Source organism: Copidosoma floridanum, unplaced genomic scaffold (assembly GCF_036245765.1).
Source record: "Copidosoma floridanum isolate Cflo_tuat_1 unplaced genomic scaffold, Cflo_Japanese_pri ptg000020l, whole genome shotgun sequence".
Taxonomy (NCBI): Eukaryota; Metazoa; Arthropoda; class Insecta; order Hymenoptera; family Encyrtidae; genus Copidosoma; species Copidosoma floridanum.
Genome location: NW_028321897.1, coordinates 2,629,408 through 2,654,318, shown reverse-complemented (window position 1 = coordinate 2,654,318; position 24,911 = coordinate 2,629,408). Strand labels below are relative to the sequence as shown.

Below are 24,911 nucleotides of genomic sequence, written 5' to 3'. Positions count from 1 at the left end.
TTAAAAAAAAAAAAATTCATTTTACCTGTCTTAAACTACAGCCTTAATGGGCTTGAATAATTTACTGAATTAAAAATAGATGGTGTCCTTAATAAAAATTAAGTACGTTTAAACTGTTACTCAAATCATCTGTAAGTACCGATCAAAATGCCAATTTTTAGTTTGACTATAATATAATAATAGACACAGCAAAATGAAAGTATAGTTTTACCTGTAATTTTATTTTTTATCTATAGTAATAATACGCTTCAAAAAATGTTTAAAAAAATTTTTTATTTAAAGAACAAAAATGTTTTTATTGACACCAAATGATCCCATTACGTACAATACATACATGTCAAACGTATGTATATGTGCGTACACATCACCGGCCTGCACGAAAAAATTATTTTGTTCAACTCTTTACGAAGGATTTAAAATTCACTCTCATATCGACCAAAAATACTTAATATCATTCGGAGCTCCCGTGAAAAAGAGTACAATTATAGTTCCACAAACTAGTTAGTTTTCGTCGGATAAGTGCCATATATTATATCGTCTCTGGGGCTATTTTGCGGCCCAAGGGACGTGAGGTAGTCGCGGAGCGATGGCGCTTGTGTCTTATGTGGCGTATCTTATTTTTTTCCCCTACCAAGGGCACACCAGCCACTCAAAAACGCCTGAGGTAGGAAAAGTTGATTTTCTTACCACAAGCGCGTTACTCGCACTTTTCGTTTATGATACGAAAAGTACTATTTTGTCATCTAGAAAAAAATACATATCATGCACTTGAGGTAGCTTGGGCGATTTTTATCGGCTTGATCAAAACCTCTGAAATTGTGGAATTATGTAAATAAAGTATGCCAAATTCATTTGCGATAAAAAAATACTGGGATCAACGACTTAATTTTTTTGCAAATCGCTACTGAAAATTCACCAATTTAAGTCTTATGGGAATTGTCACTAAAACGGCTATAACTCTAGAAGTACTTGATAACCCTCAAAAATGTTAAATACTTCTCGTGTATTTTTTTTACAAAGAATCTACTGAATTCTTAAAAATATAGGGTCAACGACTTAACTTGAGAGAAAATCAGAAGAAAAGTATGAAATATTAATCTGGCTTGCCTCGCATCATCTCCCAATTTTCACAACTATAATTTCACGGTATTTTCTGGAAATTTCTTGATCTTGTACATTGGTTTTATCGAAATAACTACATTTATTGTTAGTGGTCGCGGTAGTGCAACGGTAGAGTTGCAATTCCGTCGATCTCCGAGGTTATTAAGCTGCATATGGCGCGGTTAGTACTTGGATAGGTGACCGTCTGGGTACCATTCAAGTCTCGCCCTTTCGCCTGTGTTCTTGATTCTCGAGGGTCGATTAAGTAACTGTTTCTCTGACGCTTCGTCTACGTGATCATAGGTGTGACTGAGTTGGTTCCAGATGTTTATATATGTATATATAAGCATCTGGTCATAACTCAGGTGCACCGATGGCTAATTAACACTGTGCTTATGTAAAAGAATGTCATGTCTGAGCCTACGGGCGATGATGAATAAAAAAGAAAAAGAAAAAAAAAAACTTACTTATTGAAAAATTTACCGTCGAAAAGCGTTGATTTTTTAGCACCCTACCCGTGGTACGGTACGAACCGCCCAAGCCACCTTAATTAATACTTTGTTGCTAAACGTCAATTTTTACCTGCAGGGGAACAAACTACTGTTTTCGTGTTGTATAGTTCAAAATTGTATGTTAGGTTTTTGCTTTTCCTCTAGAATTCAGTAGTAAAAATTTCGAGAATTTTTTTCCGTTTCATGACATCTGTCCAAATATAAACTATTAGGTTCGATAAAAAATCCGAACTTATTCTTGAAATTGAAGGTAATCGGATGATACATAATCGAGTTAGTACAAAAACTTTTATAATTGACTATTAGTCAAGGACATGTCACTTATCCGTACCTAACTGATTTTTTTTCAGAATGTGTTTACGTTATTTAATAACAAGTTGCATTTTCTTTGATTAAAACGTAACACTTCCATAATGTTGGACATACCTAAAAAATTTTCAAGCTTGAATACGGATTAAAAAATTCATGTGTACTAATAACTGTATAGTAATTATTTTCATGTAGTTTTCGTAAAAAAATGAAATTTCCAGTAAAGTAATGTATATTTATGTTTTCATATAGTTATATGAACCACGTTTTTATGAAGAGTAAAAAATTGTTTTTATACTTAAAAATTAAAAAAAATTATTTTGTCAACTTATCATTTATTTCTATACACGCGATATTTGGGGTAATAGAAAAAGTGCGTACATTACAGTTGCATGAAATAAATAACAATAATAATAATAATAAAAATAATAATAATAATAATAATAATTATCTGGCCAGCAGTATTTACAAAATACAATCACAAACACTAATGTAAATTCTTAGAAAAGATCATGATTATTTCGATTACATTTAGGCAATTATAAAAATATATTTTGGTACGCGGTTTTCGATGGGTATAATATCATGGTAAGGAGCTTTGTACTATACAATCTATTTTCAGAATTCTCATATCCTAAGAATGTCGATGAAAATAATGACCGAACTAACAATAAGAAAATGAGCATTTATGTACAATGACTTACTCGTGAGAGTATTGAGTATGAAGTAAAATAAAATTGTAGTAAAAAGAGTAACAACAGGGATTCACGGCTAAACAGCATAGCTTAGTCATCATTAAGGTATACTTTTGATTTTATCATTTTCACAGCTAACGCTTTGATGCCATCTTTGTCTGTAACGAAAGAAAAAAAAATTACACAAATTTTTATTCCTCTGGGTCAAAAATTTTGTATCGGCTAAACATTTTACCATGAATCTTTTTGTCCAGCACATCCAGATGAATTTTTTTGAAAATGCTTTTGAATTTTGTGGCATCCGGAATATACGGACTGACATAGTACTCCTGTACAATTGGTTTCAAGATGTAAAAAGTTTTTCGGTGAATTTTAACAGACTCTGGCGTTTTGACTGTCGAAGCGTCGTTTTGCGTCCTCAGACGTTTGACATCTTGAGACGGATCACTTTGGTTCTCGAGCTCATCCGAATGCGGACGCTTGTGAGAACTCGAGGAAGTTCTATTCTGCGCTGGACTATCTCCACCTAGTTTACTTATCACAGGCTCGCTTGATCCGTCCCTCCTCATACTATTTCTGATAGCTGACTTCATCAGTCCCTCGTCGCCACTATTTTCTGAGGATGAATCGTTGCCGAACAAATGCGATGCTTCATTTTTTAGTTTACACCTAATAGGAACTTTTGGTTTGAAAGAATTTGTTTTGGGTACGGCGTGAGCGACTTTTTTGTATTCTTTGGGCTTCTCAAAACAATCAAAATCATATTCTTCCTTTAATCTTTTGTCGATCGAACTGAGAAAAGGTATTTCTTTTTCCCTGCAAGGCTCTTTTTTCTGATTAGTACTGTTAATTCGGTCCATCGATTTTGCTTGTTTGGAACCTGTCGCAAAGAAATCAGTTATAGCACGACTGTTAGTTTTCTTTCTTAAATTTTCACGCGTTTTATTTGCATTGAGTTTTGCTACTTCGCCAGCTGTTTTGAATCCGTTGAGAGAAAACGAACTAGAAACACTAGATGTTGAGTTGGTCTTTGCAGCTTCAGTACTGGTTTTATTGCTCGAATTTTCAACTTTACTAAACATTTGAAAATCGTTTATTTTCAAGTCGTTCAGTGGATTTGGAGATTGTAACTGCTCGTTCATTATGTGATAGTAATCTTTTTCTCCCTGGTGTTGATTACCCAACTTTGCAGAATCTTTGCATTGTTCTGGCGTTGTCCCCCGTTCCAATTTGTCTTGGGTCTTGTTTTCATTCATTTTAGAGAATTCCAAAGCTGTTTTGAATCCATTACAAGGAACTGTCGTGGGTATACTGGCAGGTGGGTTTGTAGTAGCTGTTTTATTGATAAAAAGTCCAATGTTTTCTGACGGTACTCTCGAATTTCTTATCCTTTTCATTTCAAGGGCAGTCTGGAATTCATCACAAGAAGATGATAAGGACTCCGGATCTTCCAAGCCTGAGAAATCGATACCTTGTTTTTCTAGGCTTTCCGCTTCTTCGAAGAAATTTTTTTTCTCACTTTTTAAATCCTTACACAATTCGAAGCTTTTGGTGCTATTTTGTATCTGAGAAACCTAAAACTCGAAATTCGAAATGAAACAGAAAATTTTTTTTCATCACCTGCACGTATACTGTTAAAATTGACAACCTTTTGTGCTGCCAAAAACTTGTACCGTGAAATTACTTTGGTACTACAAATTATGTTGTACTCCACGTTTCGAGCAATGTCGTTGATTTTACTTGCGGATAACTGCTCTTCACTCTCGTTTTTACAAGTTTCGTAATTTTTCATCAAAACATCATTAATTCTACAGTAAAAATGTTCCCGCAACTGAAAATAAAAATACAAATGATATTTTTTTTTCACATGTTTCATAACAGCTGTTCAAGTTATTCATTATTTTTTGATGTATGATTGAATACAGATTTTTTTCAACAGCTTTTTAGGCACGTGCATTGAGAGTATAATAAACGTACATCAACAGTCAATCCCTTAACTTTTATGTCAGTGCTTGCGGCTGCAATGACAGATGACATTTTGGCACTCTCTTGATTAATTTTTCTTATCTAAAACAACGTTTGGGCTTACAAAATGGCAAGTAACAAGTTGTGAAATTATAATTTGAAGTAAGAATCACCTCAAGTTCTTTGGATTTTTTGCCTCTTCTCAATTCAAACTGCTCATTGATGAGCTTTCTTTCTTCAAGTTTCGCTTGCTTTTCCAATTGCTTTCTATGCTCACTAGAGTCTCCAGAATCGCTGTCATAGCCGCCTTTCCCATACCCTCCTCTACAAGTAAAAGACTGTTATGACTTTTATCAACTTGTAAGTGAATTATTCAAACCACTTTATAAAGACATACCCGTCTTCATATTTTTCCAGGCCAAAACTTTCAAAATGCTCCGAATGCTTTGGTTTAGGACGGTTGGAAGATTCAAACAGCGAAAGTCGTTCCCTAACACTATCTTTGTTCTTGCAAACATCACATCTGTTTACACATTGTGGTTCTGGATCTCCAAAATATTTAGAAAATACAGAATGTCTGCACCTAAGAAACGCATAATTTTACGATATGTTGCAATAACAGCGTTATCTAACATTAAATCTAGTAGATCTTTAGTATGATTTTACATTTCATATGACTGATGGTATTTTGTATTAAAGTAATTAACAATTAACGAGACAATCACTCACTTTAACGAGGTGAAACTATCTACAATTTGCTTGAATGCTTTGATTTTATTTTCTTGAAAATTTTTTCTGCTCTCATGTTGGGCATCAGTCGTCTCTTCCACAGCATTTTGACAGAGGAAATTTAAGGCATTGTGTTCTTCACGGCTAAAGTACACTCTACAATATGATTGTTTCCCATCTCGGCCAGCTCTACCCGACTCTTGGTAGTAACTTGCTATTGCTTGTGGAATAGTCCAATGTATAACAAACCTCCAAGTGTAAGAATACAAGTTAGAATTGATAGTACAAACGTTGGTTGAACAAGATTTGTTTTTCTTTAAATAAACTTACCTGACAGATGCTTTGTCCACTCCCATACCAAAACTGCAAGTCGCAGCAATGACTGGAACCACCCCAGAAGTCCAAGAATCTTGAACATCTATTCTATCTTTGCTTTTCAAACCTAAGCGAAACAACGTGATATTTGCAACCAAGTTTTTTTTCTACATTAAAAACTTTTCAAAATGGCTTACCAGCGTGATATGCTAACGTTTGAATACCCATGCTACTCAATTTTCTTGCCAATGATTCAGTCGTCTCTTTTTTCCTGCAGTATATTATACCACAATTTTTTTTCTCCTATCAAGCAAAACCAAATAAATAATAGTGAATTTTCCTTTACATAGTGGGAAAAAGTTACCTTGGGAAGAGAGTCATTGTCTGGTCCTAGGGATTCTTTTATGAATCTTTTCAAATGCTCTACTGGATCAGCTTGTATAGCATCAATGAACCAGACGTCGTAAAATAGATTGGAACGAAAAACTGGAGTAGAAAATATCAGTGGACTATTCATTTTTAACGTTTTAAAAATATCTTCTTTTACCTTTAGAATATCATCAGTAAAATAAAACTCATGAAAATTAAGAACTGCTTATTATTTATCAGTATATTTCAAAATTAATGTACCTCCTTAGAGGCGGTAGCAGTTAATGCCACGATTGGCACATCAGGCTTCATCTCCCTCAAAGTGACAAGCTTTCTGTAAGAGGGTCTAAAATCATGACCCCATTGGCTAAGGCAATGTGCCTCATCAATGACAAAGTAAGACAGTGCACTTGGTTTAACTTGGCTTAACATAAACTGGAAACAGCGACAAATGTTTCTTATTAATCTAGATGACCAGATCAAAGCTTTGTTTCCCATTTGTTACCTGAAAATATGATGTGTCACATTGCTCCGGAGTCACATAGAGCAACTTCATCTTTGGCTTACTCGACAACATATCTGTTTTTATGGCTAGTCTCATGTTTTTCGTAGTCTTGCTGTTTAATGTCAGTGCCAAAATATTTTTACTACTCAAATAATCGATTTGATTCTAAAAACATCAATAAAAGTTAGCCAAGTTTTCATAAGTACAATTAAACTCCATAAAAGATTTGTGTTGGCAAAGACCTTGACAAGTGCTATGAGAGGTGAAATAACAATTGCAAACGAGTTTTCTTTTGCAACTGCGGGCAATTGAAAGCACAAAGATTTCCCAGACCCCGTAGGCATACAAACGTACACATCCTTGTCACCTGAAGAAGCATTTGAAAATTTTCTATCATTGTATATTAAAAAATTAAATCGACATAAATGAGTATAGGTTTTAAAGGGGTACAAAAAAAAAATTCAGATACAATGAACGAGATTTGTTGCTCAAAAAAATTAACATATAAATTTTATCAATAAACCATTAAAAAACAGATACTAACTAGAAAAATGCTAAAGAAAGAAGAGAAATAAATCGAATGTACGAGACAACAGGGTATTATATAAAATGAAAAGATCATGCCCAAGTTAACCTAATCCTAGGATGGTTTACCTTTGTAAACGACTTCCACCGCCTTTCTCTGCAAATCACTTTTGTAATCATCGTGGCCAAATTGACTCTTTAATTTGGCTCTCAATCTAGCCTCCGGAAAAATTGTGTTACTCATCAAGAATTTGAAAAAACTATGTAGGAACCTCTATTGTAAGTAAGTACTTCGTAGAGATGCTATCATGCTAGTCAAAGTATGTTGAAGAAAAAAACAAACATTGCAACGAGTGCGGCGTGAAATCGCGAGCATGATACACGCGCACTTTCACACAAGGGCCATTCTACAATGTTCACTCGGATTGTACTGCAATGCCTGCAATGCAATTTGTAAAACGTGTTACGTGTACACTCATACATGCACGATGCACTGTACCCTTTGAACAATATCACAATAATATTATATGGTACCCCAAGGGCTCCAGGAACTCCGCGAATGACTTTCGAATTGGGACATGAATAAAATACCCAAAATTGCGGAATCGTTAGCAACGTTTGCAATCACTTTGCAAAAAATTGTCGGATCTTCCGATTGTCTATAAAAAAATAAAAACTAAATGGTCCAGCAAGAGTCCGAATAAGTACGTTGTCTGGCTCAAATACTCCACATACGGCTATGAAACTTACTTTAATCGTTTGCAATTTAATTGTCGATGATGATTATCTATTGCATTATCGTAAAACTAACAGAAAAACAATGTGAAATAATTATTTCAGTCATTGCGAATGAAGTCTTCTCTGCAGCTCTATATATATATACATATATATATACAAATAGCTATAGCGCTCTCGAGAGCAGACAGACTACCTAACTGGCGGAAAATTCAAATATGTCGCACAGTAGAACAACTTCTATTAATATCAAGATTTATAATTTAAAATAGATATTGAAGAAAAGCTAACACATGAGTAATTACAGAAGAACCTTAAACTTATTATTTATAATAACTTAATATATGTATAGAGCAAATATATCAAGCTGTATACCTATAAATACAGATATAGCTGTACCTGTAAATATATATTTGCTCTGACTCACGTTACCAACTTACAAACGCCAAAATGATAGTTTTATACTTATTGTATCAAAATAATTTGTTCTATTAATAATGCACACTTGTTGCAAATTCATACTGCAACAGAGTTTTTTTAGTATTTAATTCAACTTGATAAGACCGAATCGACTTCAATCACGTAAAGCAGATGATTGCGTTACGTAAAAACACATTTTCGAAGTTCACTTAAAAAATAATAAGTTTGAGGTTCTTTTGTAATAACTCATGTGTTAGCTTTTCTTCAATATCTATTTTAAATTATAAATCTTGATATTAAGGGGGCTCCTACGACTACTGCTGAGGTCAAAGACAAACAAAAAATAAAGTTTTGTTTTTCAATAAACAAATGTGTCTGAAAACCATTATGATATTTTTGATAACGTATGAAGTGGGAGAAATGATATTTATGTGTGTAGTTTAACTTTGTACGAAAAATTAATTATTGTTTTGACCAGTCTAGTGCATACGAGGGTACACCACCTGTGTTGGTGTAGTAAAGCGATGTAATATATAGGTATATGGTATATATATGTCGTGAACAAGTACGTCTATAGAGATCGAAGAGGTCGTCTATAAGAGAGAAAAAGGTGTTTCGTCCCGAGAGCACGCCAGGACTCATCAGTAAGGCTGATGACGTGCTCCCTGCCTTAGACACAGAAGAAGTGTGTGCTTACACACTATCTCGATCGCGCTTAAATAGTAATCGTGAGGGAATTTCGCCGCTTGACGGGAGCGAACTATTAGGGGCTTGGCCACCTGGCGAGTAGAGCCTGAAGCGCGAGAGATGTGAGACGCCACATCACTCCCCACCAAGTCACGACGATGGTGTAACCGGGAGGGAGTGACGATATGAAAGTCGAGGGTGTGAAGGCATGAGAGGGAGAAAGATGTTGAGAAGAAGTCTCGTTGGAATCTCCGGGTCTTCCACGCTCCGTTGCGAGCGATGCGGGGCGTGTTGCCGGTGCGTGAACGAGTTGTGCGATGAGCGCAATCGTGTGGTGCGGGGCGCGTGGCCGCCATGCGTGAACGAGTTCCGTGCGATGAGCGAATCGTGTGGGTATAGCTGCGTTGCGTGTACCCGGCGTGGAGGATGCGGAGATGCGTGAATGGGTTCGTGCGATGAGCGAATCGTGTGGGGATTAGCTGCGTTAGCGTGTACCCGGCGTGGAAGATGCGGAGATGCGTGAGAGTGTAGGTTCGAAGGGTAGGATCGCCAATATAGAGATCGAAGAGGTCGTCTATAAGAGAGAAAAAGGTGTTTCGTCCCGAGAGCACGCCAGGACTCATCAGTAAGGCTGATGACGTGCTCCCTGCCTTAGACACAGAAGAAGTGTGTGCTTACACACTATCTCGATCGCGCTTAAATAGTAATCGTGAGGGAATTTCGCCGCTTGACGGGAGCGAACTATTAGGGGCTTGGCCACCTGGCGAGTAGAGCCTGAAGCGCGAGAGATGTGAGACGCCACACGTCTGCTACCCACGTGACCTCCTGACCTCCCGGACACTATTTATTTATTTCCATCACAAATATCTCGGTACAATGGTCCTTTATCCACAATTTTTAATACAGCATATTACAGAGGAAGACTTCATCTACAAAACGTATATATTCAGTCTGCTGGGACATTTAATTTAGGTTTATTATAAACGAAAACAAATTGTTTTTCACGCTGCCCCATAGGGACACGTGCTAATCGTTACAACTTTGAGCTCGGATTTCTCAAAATTTTGACCCATTCGAAATATAATTTAGACTACCATTAAATTCAGTAGACTTTTATTTACAAGAAATAATACATCTCTGTTTGGGGACTTTCGTGAAGGAGCCCCCTTAATAGCAGTTGTTCTACTGTGCGACATATTTGAATTTTCCGCCAGTTAGGTAGTCTGTCTGCTCTCGAGAGCGCTATAGCTATTTGTATATATATATGTATATATGTATAGAGCTGCAGAAAAGACTTCATTCGCAATGACTGAAATAATTATTTCACATTGTTTTTCTGTTAGTTTTACGATAATGCAATAGATAATCATCATCGACAATTAAATTGCAAACGATTAAAGTAAGTTTCATAGCCGTATGTGGAGTATTTGAGCCAGACAACGTACTTATTCGGACTCTTGCTGGACCATTTAGTTTTTATTTTTTTATAGACAATCGGAAGATCCGACAATTTTTTTCAAAGTGATTGCAAACGTTGCTAACGATTCCGCAATTTTGGGTATTTTATTCATGTCCCAATTCAAAAGTCATTCGCGGAGTTCCTGGAGCCTACCCCAAGTACTATGCGTATGCATGGTGTAATAAATGTATATGTGGCGTAAAGTATACTTGGTGTGGAACCATTGCAAAATGGCTCTGTGCTCAGTACAGTGGTGGGTAAATAATAGATTCGTTCACCTTACAATCCAGGGACGGTCGGGGACGGTGTGAGCGAGTCGGAGACGAAAGTGAACAAGTGCTCTTCTCCGATCGTCCGCGATCGTCCCTGACCGTACGCGATGCGCAGTTGTACACGTTAGGTTAGATTAATGCAAAAAGTAAACAAACTTGTTTGTATTTGCACTTCTTTATTTACAAACTATTGTTTACATACAGCATTAATCTAACCTAACGTGTACAACTGCGCATCGCGTACGGTCAGGGACGATCGCGGACGATCGGAGAAGAGCACTTGTTCACTTTCGTCTCCGACTCGCTCACACCGTCCCCGACCGTCCCTGGATTGTAAGGTGAACGAATCTACAGTAAATAGCTTTGTTCGGGAGCTCAAATCCGGTGATATAATGATGACTTCCAGTGTCTTATTATTGACAATGGCTAAAAACAAGACACCGGAAGTCACCATTATGTCACCAGATTTGAGCTCCCGAACAAAGCTAATGTGTATTTATTACGTGACATGTCATAAATGTAATTAATGTAATAATTAGTAATAAATGCATTTCAATTTGTAAGGGTGCCTGTACACTCGCCGTACTTTGATTCGCAAACCGCGAAGTTTAAATTCTTAAATTTTTTAATGACAAATAAACATAAACAAGACCTGCTGTTTGGCAACTGCCAGTCAAAGCTCTCTGGTCTAATGAGAGTGAGAGAGAGGTTAAATATGGTCACGTGATGAACCTCTCTCTCTCACTCTTATGAGACCAGAGAGCTTTGACTGGCAGTTGCCAAACAGCAGGTCTTCCATGTACAAAAAAATAGCTCTGAGAATTAATTACACGCCGTGTCATAAATACACATTATTTTACATACATTAATTACACGGTGTAAGATACATACCCACCACTGATTGTAACCAATAGGCGCCTAAGAAATTTTCCCTTGACATTTGGTTCCTATGAAATTGTTGGTATTTTTCACCTTTGGTCATTTATGTATACTTGGTCAGTACACTTTGATACAAAGAAGTAAAATTTTATGTATACTTGAGCCTAATTTTCAAATCGAATCTATGCAATCGAAACATGTAGAGGAGGATTCGTTACTGATATAATGGGACTTATATACATAATGTAATCACGCGACCACTCGGTGCTATTATTATTGTTATTATTTATTTTAGTATTCAGGGTGTAAACCGTTATAAGCTCTGTCTCTTTCACTCATGTGGCTTAGAATCGTGTCGATTGTACCTATGTAAGGCTCCAAATTTCGCCTTTTTAGGGGACTCTCATTGAATTTTGGAACTACCCAAACGGAAATTTTTTTTATGATTAAGGTAGGACCTCCGCCCTCCGCCTAAATCTGGGGCCCAAGACTTATGTAATTAAATAAATGAAGATCCGCTGAATCCAATGGTACCTTCAGTTATGCCCAATGACGGACAAAATCTCGAGATATTAAAGCTCAAAGTTCGAATGTTTTAAACAGGTGCATACAAAAAAACGAGAAAAAGGTGACGTAATCACATATTACGAATAAAAACCAAAAATCTGAGTAAAGTGAGTATATGGAACTTGTAGAGAAAATCCTCTTCTTTCGGATCGTGTTGAGTACAATATGGGTTGACGGCCAATTTCTCGAAATATTTAACAAAAACGAACGTAAATACTGGTTTTGTAATTACGAGAGGAAGTAGGGGAAGCCACCATATTGGTATATGTTAGCACGCGGTTTTTTAAAAGCGAGTAGTAATGAAAATGCTTGTGGTGTCAATTTTTTTTTGTTTTTTAATGTTCATTCATTATTTCAAAAATACTTTACTGACATAAATAACAAACAGTGAAATTACTACTAAAAAATAACAACTCTGTCACATTAGCAGACGTACGTGTTTACGCACTGATGCAGGTACACACGTCGTCTGCATTATCGACACTGCTGCCGAAGTCAAACTCGAACTCGCGCAGTAATCTAGTACGGTACTCGGAGGTCCTACCTTAAGTAACGAAAAAAAAAATCAACTAAAAGTGATATTTTATAAAACCCAGATTTAAGACTATGATGAAGTTTAAGAAGTATTATTATTAGTTATTATTTTTTATCATTTTTTATTTATTTATTTTTTTTCGTCATGAATGTCAGTATAGAAACATTGAAAAAAGTAGAAACTAGAAACAACTTTAGTGATTAATGATCACTTTTTCATACTTGACTTTAGATTTAAAAAAATTAACAGCTAGTAATAATTGTTAATAATACATTATATTTTTTGTTTTATATTTTACATCAGATAAAAAAAAACAATAAAAAACAATAAAAAATAATAATTTTTATGGGCATAGTTGTACCGTTCAATCTCGGAAACAGAAAAAATTAATAACCAATATTAAGTATTTAAAAAATTTAATAACAACTTGTGACAGACAATTCTAGATAATAACTCTTATTACTTGTCTCAAATCTAGACATTAAGAACTGTTATTATTTTTTTTTATTTTCAACTAATTTTTAAAAATAATAATTACCAACTTATCGAACAAAATTATTTCCGCTTGATTGTAAGCAAATACAACACAATTACTTTTTTACGAAATCCATTTACGAAAAAATGTACGTACTTTATAAACTTTTTAAGTATGAGATAAACTAAGTTTTTTTTGTGAAATCTTTCCGATGCACGTAGGCCCTCCTAACATTTTCCGTTTTTGGCTCTAGAACATCCACTTTTTTTTGTAACCCCTGCCTGTCTCTTACGTATCAACTGATTTGGCTAAAAAATGCACCTATTAACGCCATGGTCAATATTTAAAGAAGAGCTAATTCGAATCCAACCCCTTTCGCTTCGCAAATCCCTCGGGCCACAAAATAGCCCCGAAGACAATGGCACTACTTATTATTTAAAAACTACTTTTTTTTTGCATTCCGTGCAAAGTAATTTACTGGAAGCAAAGTGTGCCCATGTGTGCCAAATTGCTTTTTTTGCCCTCAATAGGGAATAGTATATTACTCACCTAAGGAGGAAAAATAAAGATGTCACAAGTTGCAGGCAATTGATGATAAGCATGCGAACTAAGGGATTCTTTGTTTCCTCCCGTGGGTTGTATATGATTTTTCATCAATCCTGAACCGAGAGATGGGATTTTCGTTCCGCGAAGAGGGACATAAGTTCCTACTTTCGGCGCTATATGAAGAAAAATGCCATACTTGACTCAGGCAAAAGCCTCCAGGCGCTCATGTTTGTATGAGACAGCATCGATGTAGATCATTTTCGAGGTCTTTCTTTCCAATGGTGCAATCCATATTTTTCTAACGTCTTATTTTTCAACAATTTTTTGCAAATACAGTAAAATTTACTGTTTCTCAAGTTAATTTTCTCGATAACTTAATTATTCCATTGTTAAGTCGGCGCAATGTACTATTCGAGCCTATAAGCTTTCGCTTAATAACTCAAGACTCACACTAAGAACGTAGGTGGGACGCGGGGTTTAAGGGGTAGTTTAACTTAACGACGCGGTACTCGAAAAAGGGCTACGACTGCTTTCACGCGACTAAGACCGAATGCTGTGCAATATTCCGATGCACTTGCTCGCGGCTCGCTTTTAACAGGAGCGGCGTATATCTCGTTCGCGATCTAAAAACTGTCAGCACCGTCACGAATAAGGGTATCGTACGTGAAAGAGGCGTGTTAACTCGCGATCCAACTTTTACACACTAATATCGTGGTGAGTATTTGCTTTAATTCGATCGGACCTTGTTATTCTGATGGTATTACTACTGCAGAGAGCAATGGTATACGCGTGGCTAATTTAATATTCCCGGTGACCGACGGGTGCTAATACTATGGCGAGTAATGGCGTTCGCGAAAAACACTTTATATTCCCTAGGGATCCACGGGTACCAATACTAGACGAGTAATGGCGTTCGCGCAAAAACACTTGTATTTTCCCGGTGACCCACGGGTACTAATACTGTAGCAAGTAATGGCGTTCGCGCAAAAAAAAACAACTTGATATTTTCGGGTGATCCACGGGTACCAATACTATGGCGAGTAATGGCATTCGCGCAAAAAAAACGCTTGATGGGAAGAAAGAATCTTTAAAAATGTTATAACTTGCTGCTCACTTTTATTTAACAGGGAAAACTTGGTACATGCATTAAACCAGCGTAGACAGAAACCGCGCTCGAAGACAGAGATCATCTCTGTCGAAGAAGATCAAGTGACAGTAGTACTGTTTTTAAGAAAATTATCTTCTTCTTAAAAAAATACTTAATATTAATGACTTATCAAGGTTATAAATAAGATTTTAAGGTTTTTGAAAAAGTTATACGAGTCTCTTCTGTTTGATGTATTTAATTTATTGATGTCTAAGTACAAGTTGTAAATGAAATTATTAATTTAATAATTTCGTAGTCTTAATCTATAAAAATACAACTTGCTCAACACATTGTTAAATTTTAAATGGTGCATTTTTTTTATAATTAAACAGCTCGCACGTGATAGTACATATTATATACATTTTTACATACTTGAGTTTGAAGAAAAAGAATAACGCAAAAGTAAGGAAAATCATCTCATTTACAAATTAAAAAGGTCACTGTTTGAAGCGATAGAGTAGCTTAGATATTACTGGAAAGACTTAGGTCATGCGTAGTTTAATTATTAAATGTTATAAAATAGTACGTGTCAGCTAGATTTTCGAATGGATACCAAAGTTCACGCTCACATTTCATTATTAACGGCACACACGTTTAACAAGGATATTAAAGGGATTAAAATTACTTGTCGATCTATATTCCAAGTTGAAAAAAAATTATACTATGTAACAAATATCAGATTCTTTGAACGTTGCAAAGGATCGTGTCACACTATAGTTAAAACTACCGCTGAAGTTTTGCAGCAAATGCGTTTGTACTGTTGCAATTACTGTGGCCGCTGTACTTGTAGATGCTCAGATTGAATGTGTAGGTGCTGATGCTGCTGGGGCTGTTGCATCAACTGTACCGGTGAATACACTTGTTGCCGAAGCTGTTGCAGATGCATCTGTTGCTCTCGTTCAAGCTCATTTAATCGGAATCTACAATTAATTAAAAAGTTTACCAAAATTTGTCCAATGCCGTTGTTTAAAAAATATAATTTAAAAAAAAATTAACGACTAACTGTTACATTTTTGGCAATTGGAAAAATAAATCATCAAAATGGTAAGAACCTCATCTGCGAGTTTCTTTAGTTGAATTAAAAAATTATTGCCGACTCTTATCGTGTAATCGTCTAATTGGCCTAAGGCGGTGGATTAAAGACTTTTTCCGATGACTGACTTTTTTCTTTTAATGTGTAAGAATCCGAGCTTTTGTTTCACGTTTACATGATAGCGCTTTTTTAACGATAGGTCAAGTATCAACTGAGCAATATTTACGACAAAATTGAAAGTTAATTTTATGTCGGATATCTTGGTAAAATCAATACACGATGTATGTATGTACAGTAATAAACTAAAGACGGAAGAATTTTTCTAGCCAACTAGCGTATACTTTTATTTTTCTTTCCATGTTTTATTTATCTACATTATCCTGTAGATATGGGTGATTTAACATTTTTTTCATTTCCAACACAGTTTGTAAGTTTTTTCATTCCGCAATTCATCAGTATATACTTATTTCTAACAGCAGCAATAATTATACATTAAGAGAACGTTTGCGTATTATGTTTTGAGCGAAAATAACTGTACGAGATGGAAGTTTCATATTTTAATGCTATTTACTTTGAAAAAATTTGGAGGATCAAAATGAAATCTCGTATTACCTGGCGTAATCATAAACAGCCAAACTGTTGTACAAAACACTGGCTCGAGTCGAAGGTGCCAGGGCTCCAGAGCTCGTGGGATGCGGCATCCGTTCCGGAACTCCAAGCTGTTGAGTTGCCGGAAGGTATGGATGCGGCAATGGATTTCGCTGCACTCGAGAAAAATACATTGGCCGTCGGGGTATCGGTTTGTGTATCACCTGCTGATGGGGAACAAGCGTTTGCTGTCGATGAAACGGAGGCAACGGCTTTTGCGGACTGTGTGATGGCAGCTCGCCTTGGAGCGATTCGGGGACACCGACGGCGCCCAACTGGCCTGGCGTCGCCATGGATGGCAGCGATGTACTGTTTTTACCTTCAGGGCCACTTTCGTTGTCTTTCTTGAACTTCATCCTACGATTCTGGAACCATATTTGCACCTGAAGTTCCGTGAGCTCCAACTGTTGTGCCACGAGGAATCGATGGGACCGGCTCAAATACTTCGTTGTCTCGAATATCCGTTCGAGCGATATAATCTGCGGCGTTGTGAATATCGTCCTGTTCCTTTTCTTTGCACATTCGTCTAGAAATATCAGAACATGCATATTGTAAGTGTCCAAATATTTATTTGAAGCAAAATAATCATATGAGTATTATGTTTACCTTTCGGTTTCTGATCTTGTGTTTTGTGCTCCTTAGCAACGTCATTTAGTTGTTCTGAATACCGCATCTCCATTATGTCCTGGACCAAATCTTTATACTTTAAAGTCAGTAGGTATATTATTCCAATTCTACAGAGGTACGGATCTTCAGAAGAGGCTCTGGCGATTTAATGAACTTTATTGGCTACTACGTGTACGATCACGACTGTAGATTCTTACTGACACTTCGAAGGTACAAGCTAGAATTGAAAGCCAACACTGAACTAACTTGTAAGGCAAGGACACACGGGTTTAAATACCCCAGTCGTCGTTACTTTCTTCTGTGAAAGGAATCGTAAGTCCATTTGCTGTTATCCCTTAGAAAGCGCTAAAAGTTCAGTACATTCTGTGAAATAATATCATTACCAATTAGCGCCGGCACTTACCTATTTAAGACTGACGATTACCGTATGACGAATACTGTGCGAGTATTAACTTTAGCATATGACTGTATCGACGTATATCGTTTCCGAGATTGTCCTTTTTTCCAATGGTTCCATTTAAATTTTTCTAACCACCCTTTTTTACAAATTAAAGTAAAAAAACTTATGACTTTGTGTCCAACAAGATGACAAAGTATAGTTTGGTTACTAAAGTTATATTTTTTGTATCCTCATGGCAAAGAATTAGAATAAAACAAAAATGTTATACAAGAAAAAAAAAGCAACAAAAATGGTGCGTTACGTCAATAGTGTAAAACGTATAAAATAAGCGACCGAGAGGTTGTTGGTGCCCGAGTTAAATATAATTTTTTTTCTCATCGAGGGTGGAAAATGTCATTGCCTTTATTGGTGCGATGCAAACACCCGGAAGCTGGTGCCGTACTCTCTTCCCGAGGTCCGTAATACAATTTTTTTCACTTTTGCCGCTCGCCAAAGACATGACGTTTTTCCATAATGACGGGAAGAAAAATGCAATGTAACTTCTTGGCTAGAAATCGCAGTTTCTGCTCATTAAGAAAAGTTTTTTGGTACCCTCTGCGAGGATATTGCCTCCCAAGCCGTAGTCGAGAGGGGCATCAATGCATAAGATATCAAAATATTTTTCTACGAGCAGTTAGTAGTGTAAGTACAAGCAATTGTTTACCTCAGAAAAATTTGGCCGTTTACTTCCCGAGTACAGGGAACAAAGTCGTACTTTAGGCAGGGGTATGAGGCAGTTGCACTTTGCGCCCTCGGTAAGAAAAACAACATACTCGACTCGGGCACTCATGTTTGTATGAGATTGCATGGATGTAGACCATTTTCGAGGTCGCTCTTTCCAATGGTGCAATCCATATTTTTCTAACATTTCATTTTTCAACAATTTTTTGCAAATAAAGTAAAATTTACTGTTTCTCAATTTAATTTTCTCGATAACTTTATTATTCCATGTTTATCAAGATATTTCATTTTAAGTATATTTATTTTTAAGTTTTGCTAGTATGCCTCGTGCGTTTTCATAACTCGTAAGTAGATTTGGTACAATCGAGAAACTGACTTCCTAACTATATTGTTAGGGAGTGGGTATGGAAAGTCATTGAAAATTCGAGCCAAGGGATGAGTCGTTTGAGGGAAACTCCTTGCTGTCCGTATAAATTTCACCAGCGCCGCCTCATCGGGTCCCCATTGGCCAGTAAATTTCAGAAACGCACTGTAGGCGATGGAAAAAGATAACAAGGGGACATTATTAGGGACACGCATGTATATCTGTGAGCCCAATCGCCCATTTGCATCATAAAAGTACCAATACTCGTTTAACTTTGCAGAACATGTGTCGCATCGTGCACTACTTTTATCACGACTTCGAAAAAATTCTTGATAAGTTTATCGGTTTATATGTACATTTATCGTTTCTTCAGGTCTTTGCATTTGCAAAAATAAAACAGTTGTCCCATCCGCCTTACATACAGGCGTAACCAAATTAACTTTGTTGCCTTCCAAGCTAAGTGCGATTCGAAAAAAAAGGACTCTTTAGAAAAATGTACGAGGTGCCGCTGCTTACGGCCCTGCAGTTGCACTCGATTTCCTCGATCGACTCGATCTCGTCTGATGTACAGGCAATAAGCAGTTTAAATTACGATTATTATTGTTTTATTTCATTTGAAACCTGATATTCGCCTGGACGATTTTTGTTGGTTTTATCGCTATGTCAAACTTAATATTCTACGACGCGTACAACTCGAGGGGCTTTTTACCAACTCGCATGCACGACAAGTACGCATCAGTACCTATGCATGAGTTTGTGAAGAGTGCGATGAGTTCAAATGAGTGCTGGGCTTTAGAGAGTTCGGTTGAGAACTTTGCAGTGCGGAAGAGTACGCATGAGTTCGTGAGGAGTACGGGAAGTTCTTATCAAGTATTTACAAATCAAAAGATGTTCCATAATTTTAAATTCTACTAAACCGTTCTAATTCATTTTCAAGAAAATCATTGTTATAATGAAACAAAGATAATCACCAATCGCAAGTATTAATTTGTGTTAACATATGAACATACCTAATTTAGATTTTTAAAATAAAATATTTTAAAACATCCAACGTTGGATATTTAGTTTATTTTGAAATATAAAAATCAATTATAACAGTAGAGATTACATGTGTTATTTGTTGCTTAAAAAGTTACAGCATAGAACGAAAGTGTTACTGCCACAATTAAAAGTAGATGTGAAAGAAAGAAGGCGACATTCTATTTATTGAATTGCGTTTCAACGTATAATAAAAATAACATACCTACTCAGTGTTTTTTTAGCACTAGTAATGAAAAAATTTTAATACAAAAAAATGTGTTTAATAAATGCCATGACGATAAAAATATTTTGAAACAATTTTTATTATAAAAAATAATACAAAATTTCTTAAAATACTTACTTGTAATTTCAATCATTTGTAATTGCAAATACTAATCTCTCAACGAATACGTTTTGATTATACAAATTTGCGAACGTTTTCATAAACATCATTACTTACGTATAATAAGTTGTTTTTTTTCAATGGTGCTGGGATAGTAATTTTTTACTTTTCAATTGAATGATAACCATGTACTGATAATTCGATCAGTTTTAGAGATTTATTTCTTTTATTTACAGAGAACCCGATGCACAATACTCTTACTTGTTTTTTTATTATTATCTTCCACAGTCTCATCATTGATGAATACTGTTATTCAATAACTAAATTAATGTACTGTAAATTGTAGCGAAGGTGTACTTCAACTTTTTGGAGGTAAATGCAGGATTGCAATAATCGATTTTGAATTTTTTACCGCACGTTTGTCTCTCGATTTATATTTATATTTATCGTCTAAGCAGCGAACCTATCACGTACTAATAAATCGAGAGACAAACGTGCGGTAAAAAATTCAAAATCGATTATTGCAATCCTGCATTTACCCCCAAAGAGTTGAAGTACACCTTCGCTACAATTTACAGTACATTAATTTAGTTATTGAATAACAGTATTCATCAAGTAGGAATCATCAAACAAATGTCAAGTAGTACCGAGGGGCTTTTGTACTCTTAGGACTCCTCAGTGCTCTTCAGTACTCACACGAACTCTCCACAAGTTGTTATTGAAAGAAGTTTTAAAGAGTACTTGGAGGAGTATGAAAAAATACCAGATTTTTTTGATAATGTTAATTTAACGGATTATTCTGCTCAACATAAAAGCATAACAGAAAATGATCCTTGGTTAAAAATAAAAGAGTCAGATGGTAGTATGAAAACCATTAGAAAATCATCAGTTTGTTACTTATTTAATCAAGACGTAGAAAAATTAAGCAACGATCGATTGCTTCCCGTCCAAAGTTGCAATCCGACAGCAAAATATTACGATCATGAAAAAATATTCAAAGCCTGTACTCTGGACACTGTACGTGTTTTAGACTGGTGTTTGTTTAAAACTGAAAATACTGAAAAATGTTTATTAGGTTTTGTTCTTGGTTGTGCCTATATGAATGAGACTAGTTGGAAAAAAATTGAATATTCTAAAACATTCGCAAAAGTGTTTGTTAATGATGAGACTGTGGAAGATAATAATAAAAAACAAGTTAGAGTATTGTGCATCGGGTTCTCTGTAAATAAAAGAAATAAATCTCTAAAACTGATCGAATTATCAGTACATGGTTATCATTCAATTGAAAAGTAAAAAATTACCATCCCAGCACCATTGAAAAAAAACAACTTATTATACGTAAGTAATGATGTTTATGAAAACGTTCGCAAATTTGTATAATCAAAACGTATTCGTTGAGAGATTAGTATTTGCAATTACAAATGATTGAAATTACAAGTAAGTATTTTAAGAAATTTTGTATTATTTTTTATAATAAAAATTGTTTCAAAATATTTTTATCGTCATGGCATTTATTAAACACATATTTTTGTATTAAAATTTTTTCATTACTAATGCTAAAAAAATACTGAGTAGGTATGTTATTTTTATTATACGTTGAAACACAATTCAATAAATAGAATGTCGCCTTCTTTCTTTCACATCATGTATGTGTAACATCTCAAGTGTCTGATACAATAAAATTCTCGCTTTTACTTAATATCTACACGCTTGAATATTTCGTTTGACATATATGACTAGCATTTTTTGATATATGACATTCCTTAGACTTGCTCTTAGTTTCTATTTTTAGTAAGACATAATTTACAAATTTGGGAGATAGTAATATTATTTTTTCGGGCTGAAAAAATCTGAAAAAATTGCTGCAACATCCTCGACCTTCGTAGAGTACAAAACATTTAAATGTTAACGTCAAATTTCAATTACATGCATTTGTGATAATATTTTCCGTTGTAACGCTCAATTTTTCAGATTTCGTACCTGCCACTTTAACACCTGAGGGACAGATATCAATTTTGTAATCGTTCAGATTAGAATTTTTCATTTGTTTATTTTCAAGCTGAAATCCCGTTGAAAGATTCTACTATACTATATATAGCCCCAAAGAATAATAAGGTATCAGTCACGTGACAATCAATCTTTATGATAGGAGGTTTTTAAATTATATTCTTTGTCTTGAGTGTTTATATTTGTCGCTGTTGCAATTGTAAAATTAAACAAACTCGAACGAGTAAAATGTGAAATTGATAGAATCATCTGGACAGGGATGTTAAATTAATTAATCAAAACGTATGAATTATAACTTTTCTTTAGAAGTATAGCTAATTTTATATTTTTGCATAAAAATATTTACGTGCGTTACATAAGTTAACGTATTTGTAAATAAATTAAAGTTTCTTATTCTACAGTAAAAGGCGTTTTGATTCACTCACAAAAATCGAGAAGAATAACAATTTTTTTCCTTATATTAAAATAGTTTGGTTTAAAATATCTGTAACTATTAGTCATTTAGAGGACACAACTGTAAAATTATATTTTAAACGACTTCATAATTTTGTTTATTATTTTTCATACTAATTCTACACGTATATGTTTTTATCACGGATAATTTTATCTTGCAAGGATTGTTTAATACATTTAATAAATTTTTAATACATTATAATTTTAATTGGATTTGTTAGAAAAAATGCCATGTAACAAGACAAACGGATTTTTTCTCTTTTTCATCAATTTAGGATAAAACTCAAGTGACTTTAAGAATCTTTCCCCAATAATGATAGCTACAAAATTCCTAATCACCAGAAAATTTCAGTTTTAATTAGTCAATGCACTAAAATGTAAAAGCAATCAGTTAATACATCCATCGACTCTTTTTCAAAATATAAATAAAAAAATTGTCTTATGTTATAATGATCGATTAGTTATATATGATCGCTTAAAAATTATCATTAATATATAGTTACCTTTGGCTTCTGCAACAAACATCGGTTTATTAGAAAACGTTTTCTTATACTACTGTGAATTTTTCGAATTTTTGATAATAGTAGAACAGGTCCAAAAAAATTAGAAACTGCGATTTTCGGTATTTTTCCGTATTCTCACTGCGACAAATAAGTGCAGAAAAAACGACGAAAATTGTTTTTAATTTTTTTTTTTAGACCTATTCCACTACTTTAAAAAATCTAAAAAAAATTAAGAGTGAGAAAAAAAAGTAGTTTGTTTCAAAAATTTTTTCGTTGTATCCATATAAAAAAAGTTTTTTTATGGAATTTGTAAATTTAAAACATCATTGAAAATTTTGATTTGGCATCAGATATTTTCACAAAATTTCTGTATATTTGTTATTTTAAAGCACATTTCTATAAAGTTTATTATTTTTTTTCCCTAGTCGAGGAAAAAAAAAAGAAAAAAAAAAAAACTGTTAACACTTTTTGACCCATCGCACCGACCTACAGTGGTCTAGAGACCTGAAATTCGACATAGAATATTTTTTTGAAATTCAAACCAAAATAATAAAAAAATTGAAGTAGTTCAAATAAATTTTATTTTCTTAAAGAAGAGAATTCAGAAACAAACAAATTCAAGTCATGTGGAATCAAATTCTGTCTCCAAAATCTTAAGATATTGTGATGTTCTGCATACATAATTTCGACGGCTCCTACGAAGAATCAAACTCCACAAAATATCCAACGAAGAATCGTACGCGCAGATATATTCCAGCGAAGAATCGTACAGGCCACTTCTTTCCGACAGAGAATCGTACGCGCACCTATATACTGACGAATAATCGTACAGGCCGCTACAATAACATTTACATAAAAAATACAATAAGAATAACTATGGTGCCATTATCGTTATTTAGTCACATATTACCCAATTATATCACCCAATAACACAAGCACCAATCCCTACACAACTAGGTGCGCTTACTGGTCCCTTTATTTATTTAAAATAAATTAAATAACACAAGTGCCAATCCCCACACAACTCAGTGCGCTTACTGGTCCATTAATTTATTCAAAATAAATTAAATTACACAATCGCCACTCACCACACAACCCAGAGCGTTTACGTGTCTCATACTTGTATAATAATCAATAAAGTAATAAGGCAAGCGATAATCACTACATAAGTCAGGGCGCTTACTAGTTGCATTAATTATTATTATAAAGCATTGAATAATAATTCTGGATAGTCAGGTGATAAGCACTCACGTTGTTACTTAATAAATTTTATCAATTATTATAGTGACCAGGAAACACTCTGAATTGTGTGGGGATTGGCGATTGTGTTATTTAATTTATTTTAAATAAATAAAGGGACCAATAAGCGCTCTGGGTTGTGTGCGGATTGGCGCTTGTGTTATTTAATTTATTTTAAATAAATAAAGGGACCAATAAGCGCTCTGGGTTGTGTGGGGATTGGCACTTGTGTTATTTAATTTATGTTAAATAAATAAAGGGACCAATAAGCGCTCTGAGTTGTGTGGGAATTGGCGCTTGTGTTATTTAATTTATTTTAAATAAATAAAGGGACCAATAAGCGCTCTGGGTTGTGTGCGGATTGGCGCTTGTGTTATTTAATTGGTTTTAAATAAATAAATGGACCAGTAAATGCCCCGGGTTGTGTGGGGATTGGCACTTGTGTTATTAAATTTGTTCTTAATAAATGAATGGACCAGTAAACGGTCCGGGTTGTGTTGGGATTGGCGCCAGTGTTGTTTATTTTATTTTAAATAAATAAGGGGACTGTTAAGCGCACTTAGTTGTGTGGGGATTGGCGCTTGTGTTATTGGGTGATATAATTGGGTAATATGTGACTAAATAACGATAATGGCACCATAGTTATTCTTATTGTATTTTTTATGTAAATGTTATTGTAGCGGCCTGTACGATTATTCGTCAGTATATAGGTGCGCGTACGATTCTATGTCGGAAAGAAGTTGCCTGTACGATTCTTCGTCGGAATATATCTGTGTGTACGATTCTTCGTCGGAAAATATTTGCGCG

The 24,911-nt window shown here is 35.0% G+C and overlaps 1 protein-coding gene across 2 annotated transcripts; it reads right to left on the bottom strand.

The window, feature by feature from the left end:
• Positions 1-2,415: 2,415 nt before the first annotated feature.
• Positions 2,416-7,473, bottom strand: LOC106642012 (ATP-dependent DNA helicase Q5). Of its 2 annotated transcripts, XM_089593941.1 has the most exons (15): positions 7,155-7,473; positions 6,743-6,867; positions 6,501-6,665; positions 6,257-6,430; positions 5,991-6,173; positions 5,824-5,929; positions 5,642-5,753; positions 5,312-5,560; positions 4,980-5,165; positions 4,756-4,906; positions 4,595-4,684; positions 4,266-4,448; positions 3,986-4,191; positions 2,853-3,673; positions 2,416-2,775 (listed from the first exon to the last, which is right to left on the bottom strand). In XM_089593941.1, exons 1-15 carry the CDS (start codon positions 7,267-7,269, stop codon positions 2,708-2,710), a joined length of 2,934 nt encoding a protein of 977 aa, XP_089450067.1. In that variant the 5' UTR covers positions 7,270-7,473; the 3' UTR covers positions 2,416-2,707. The 2 variants fall into 2 exon arrangements, with proteins under 2 accessions (XP_089450067.1, XP_014212125.2); XM_014356639.3 differs by having other exon boundaries at positions 2,853-4,191.
• Between the last annotated feature and the right edge of the window lie 17,438 nt (positions 7,474-24,911).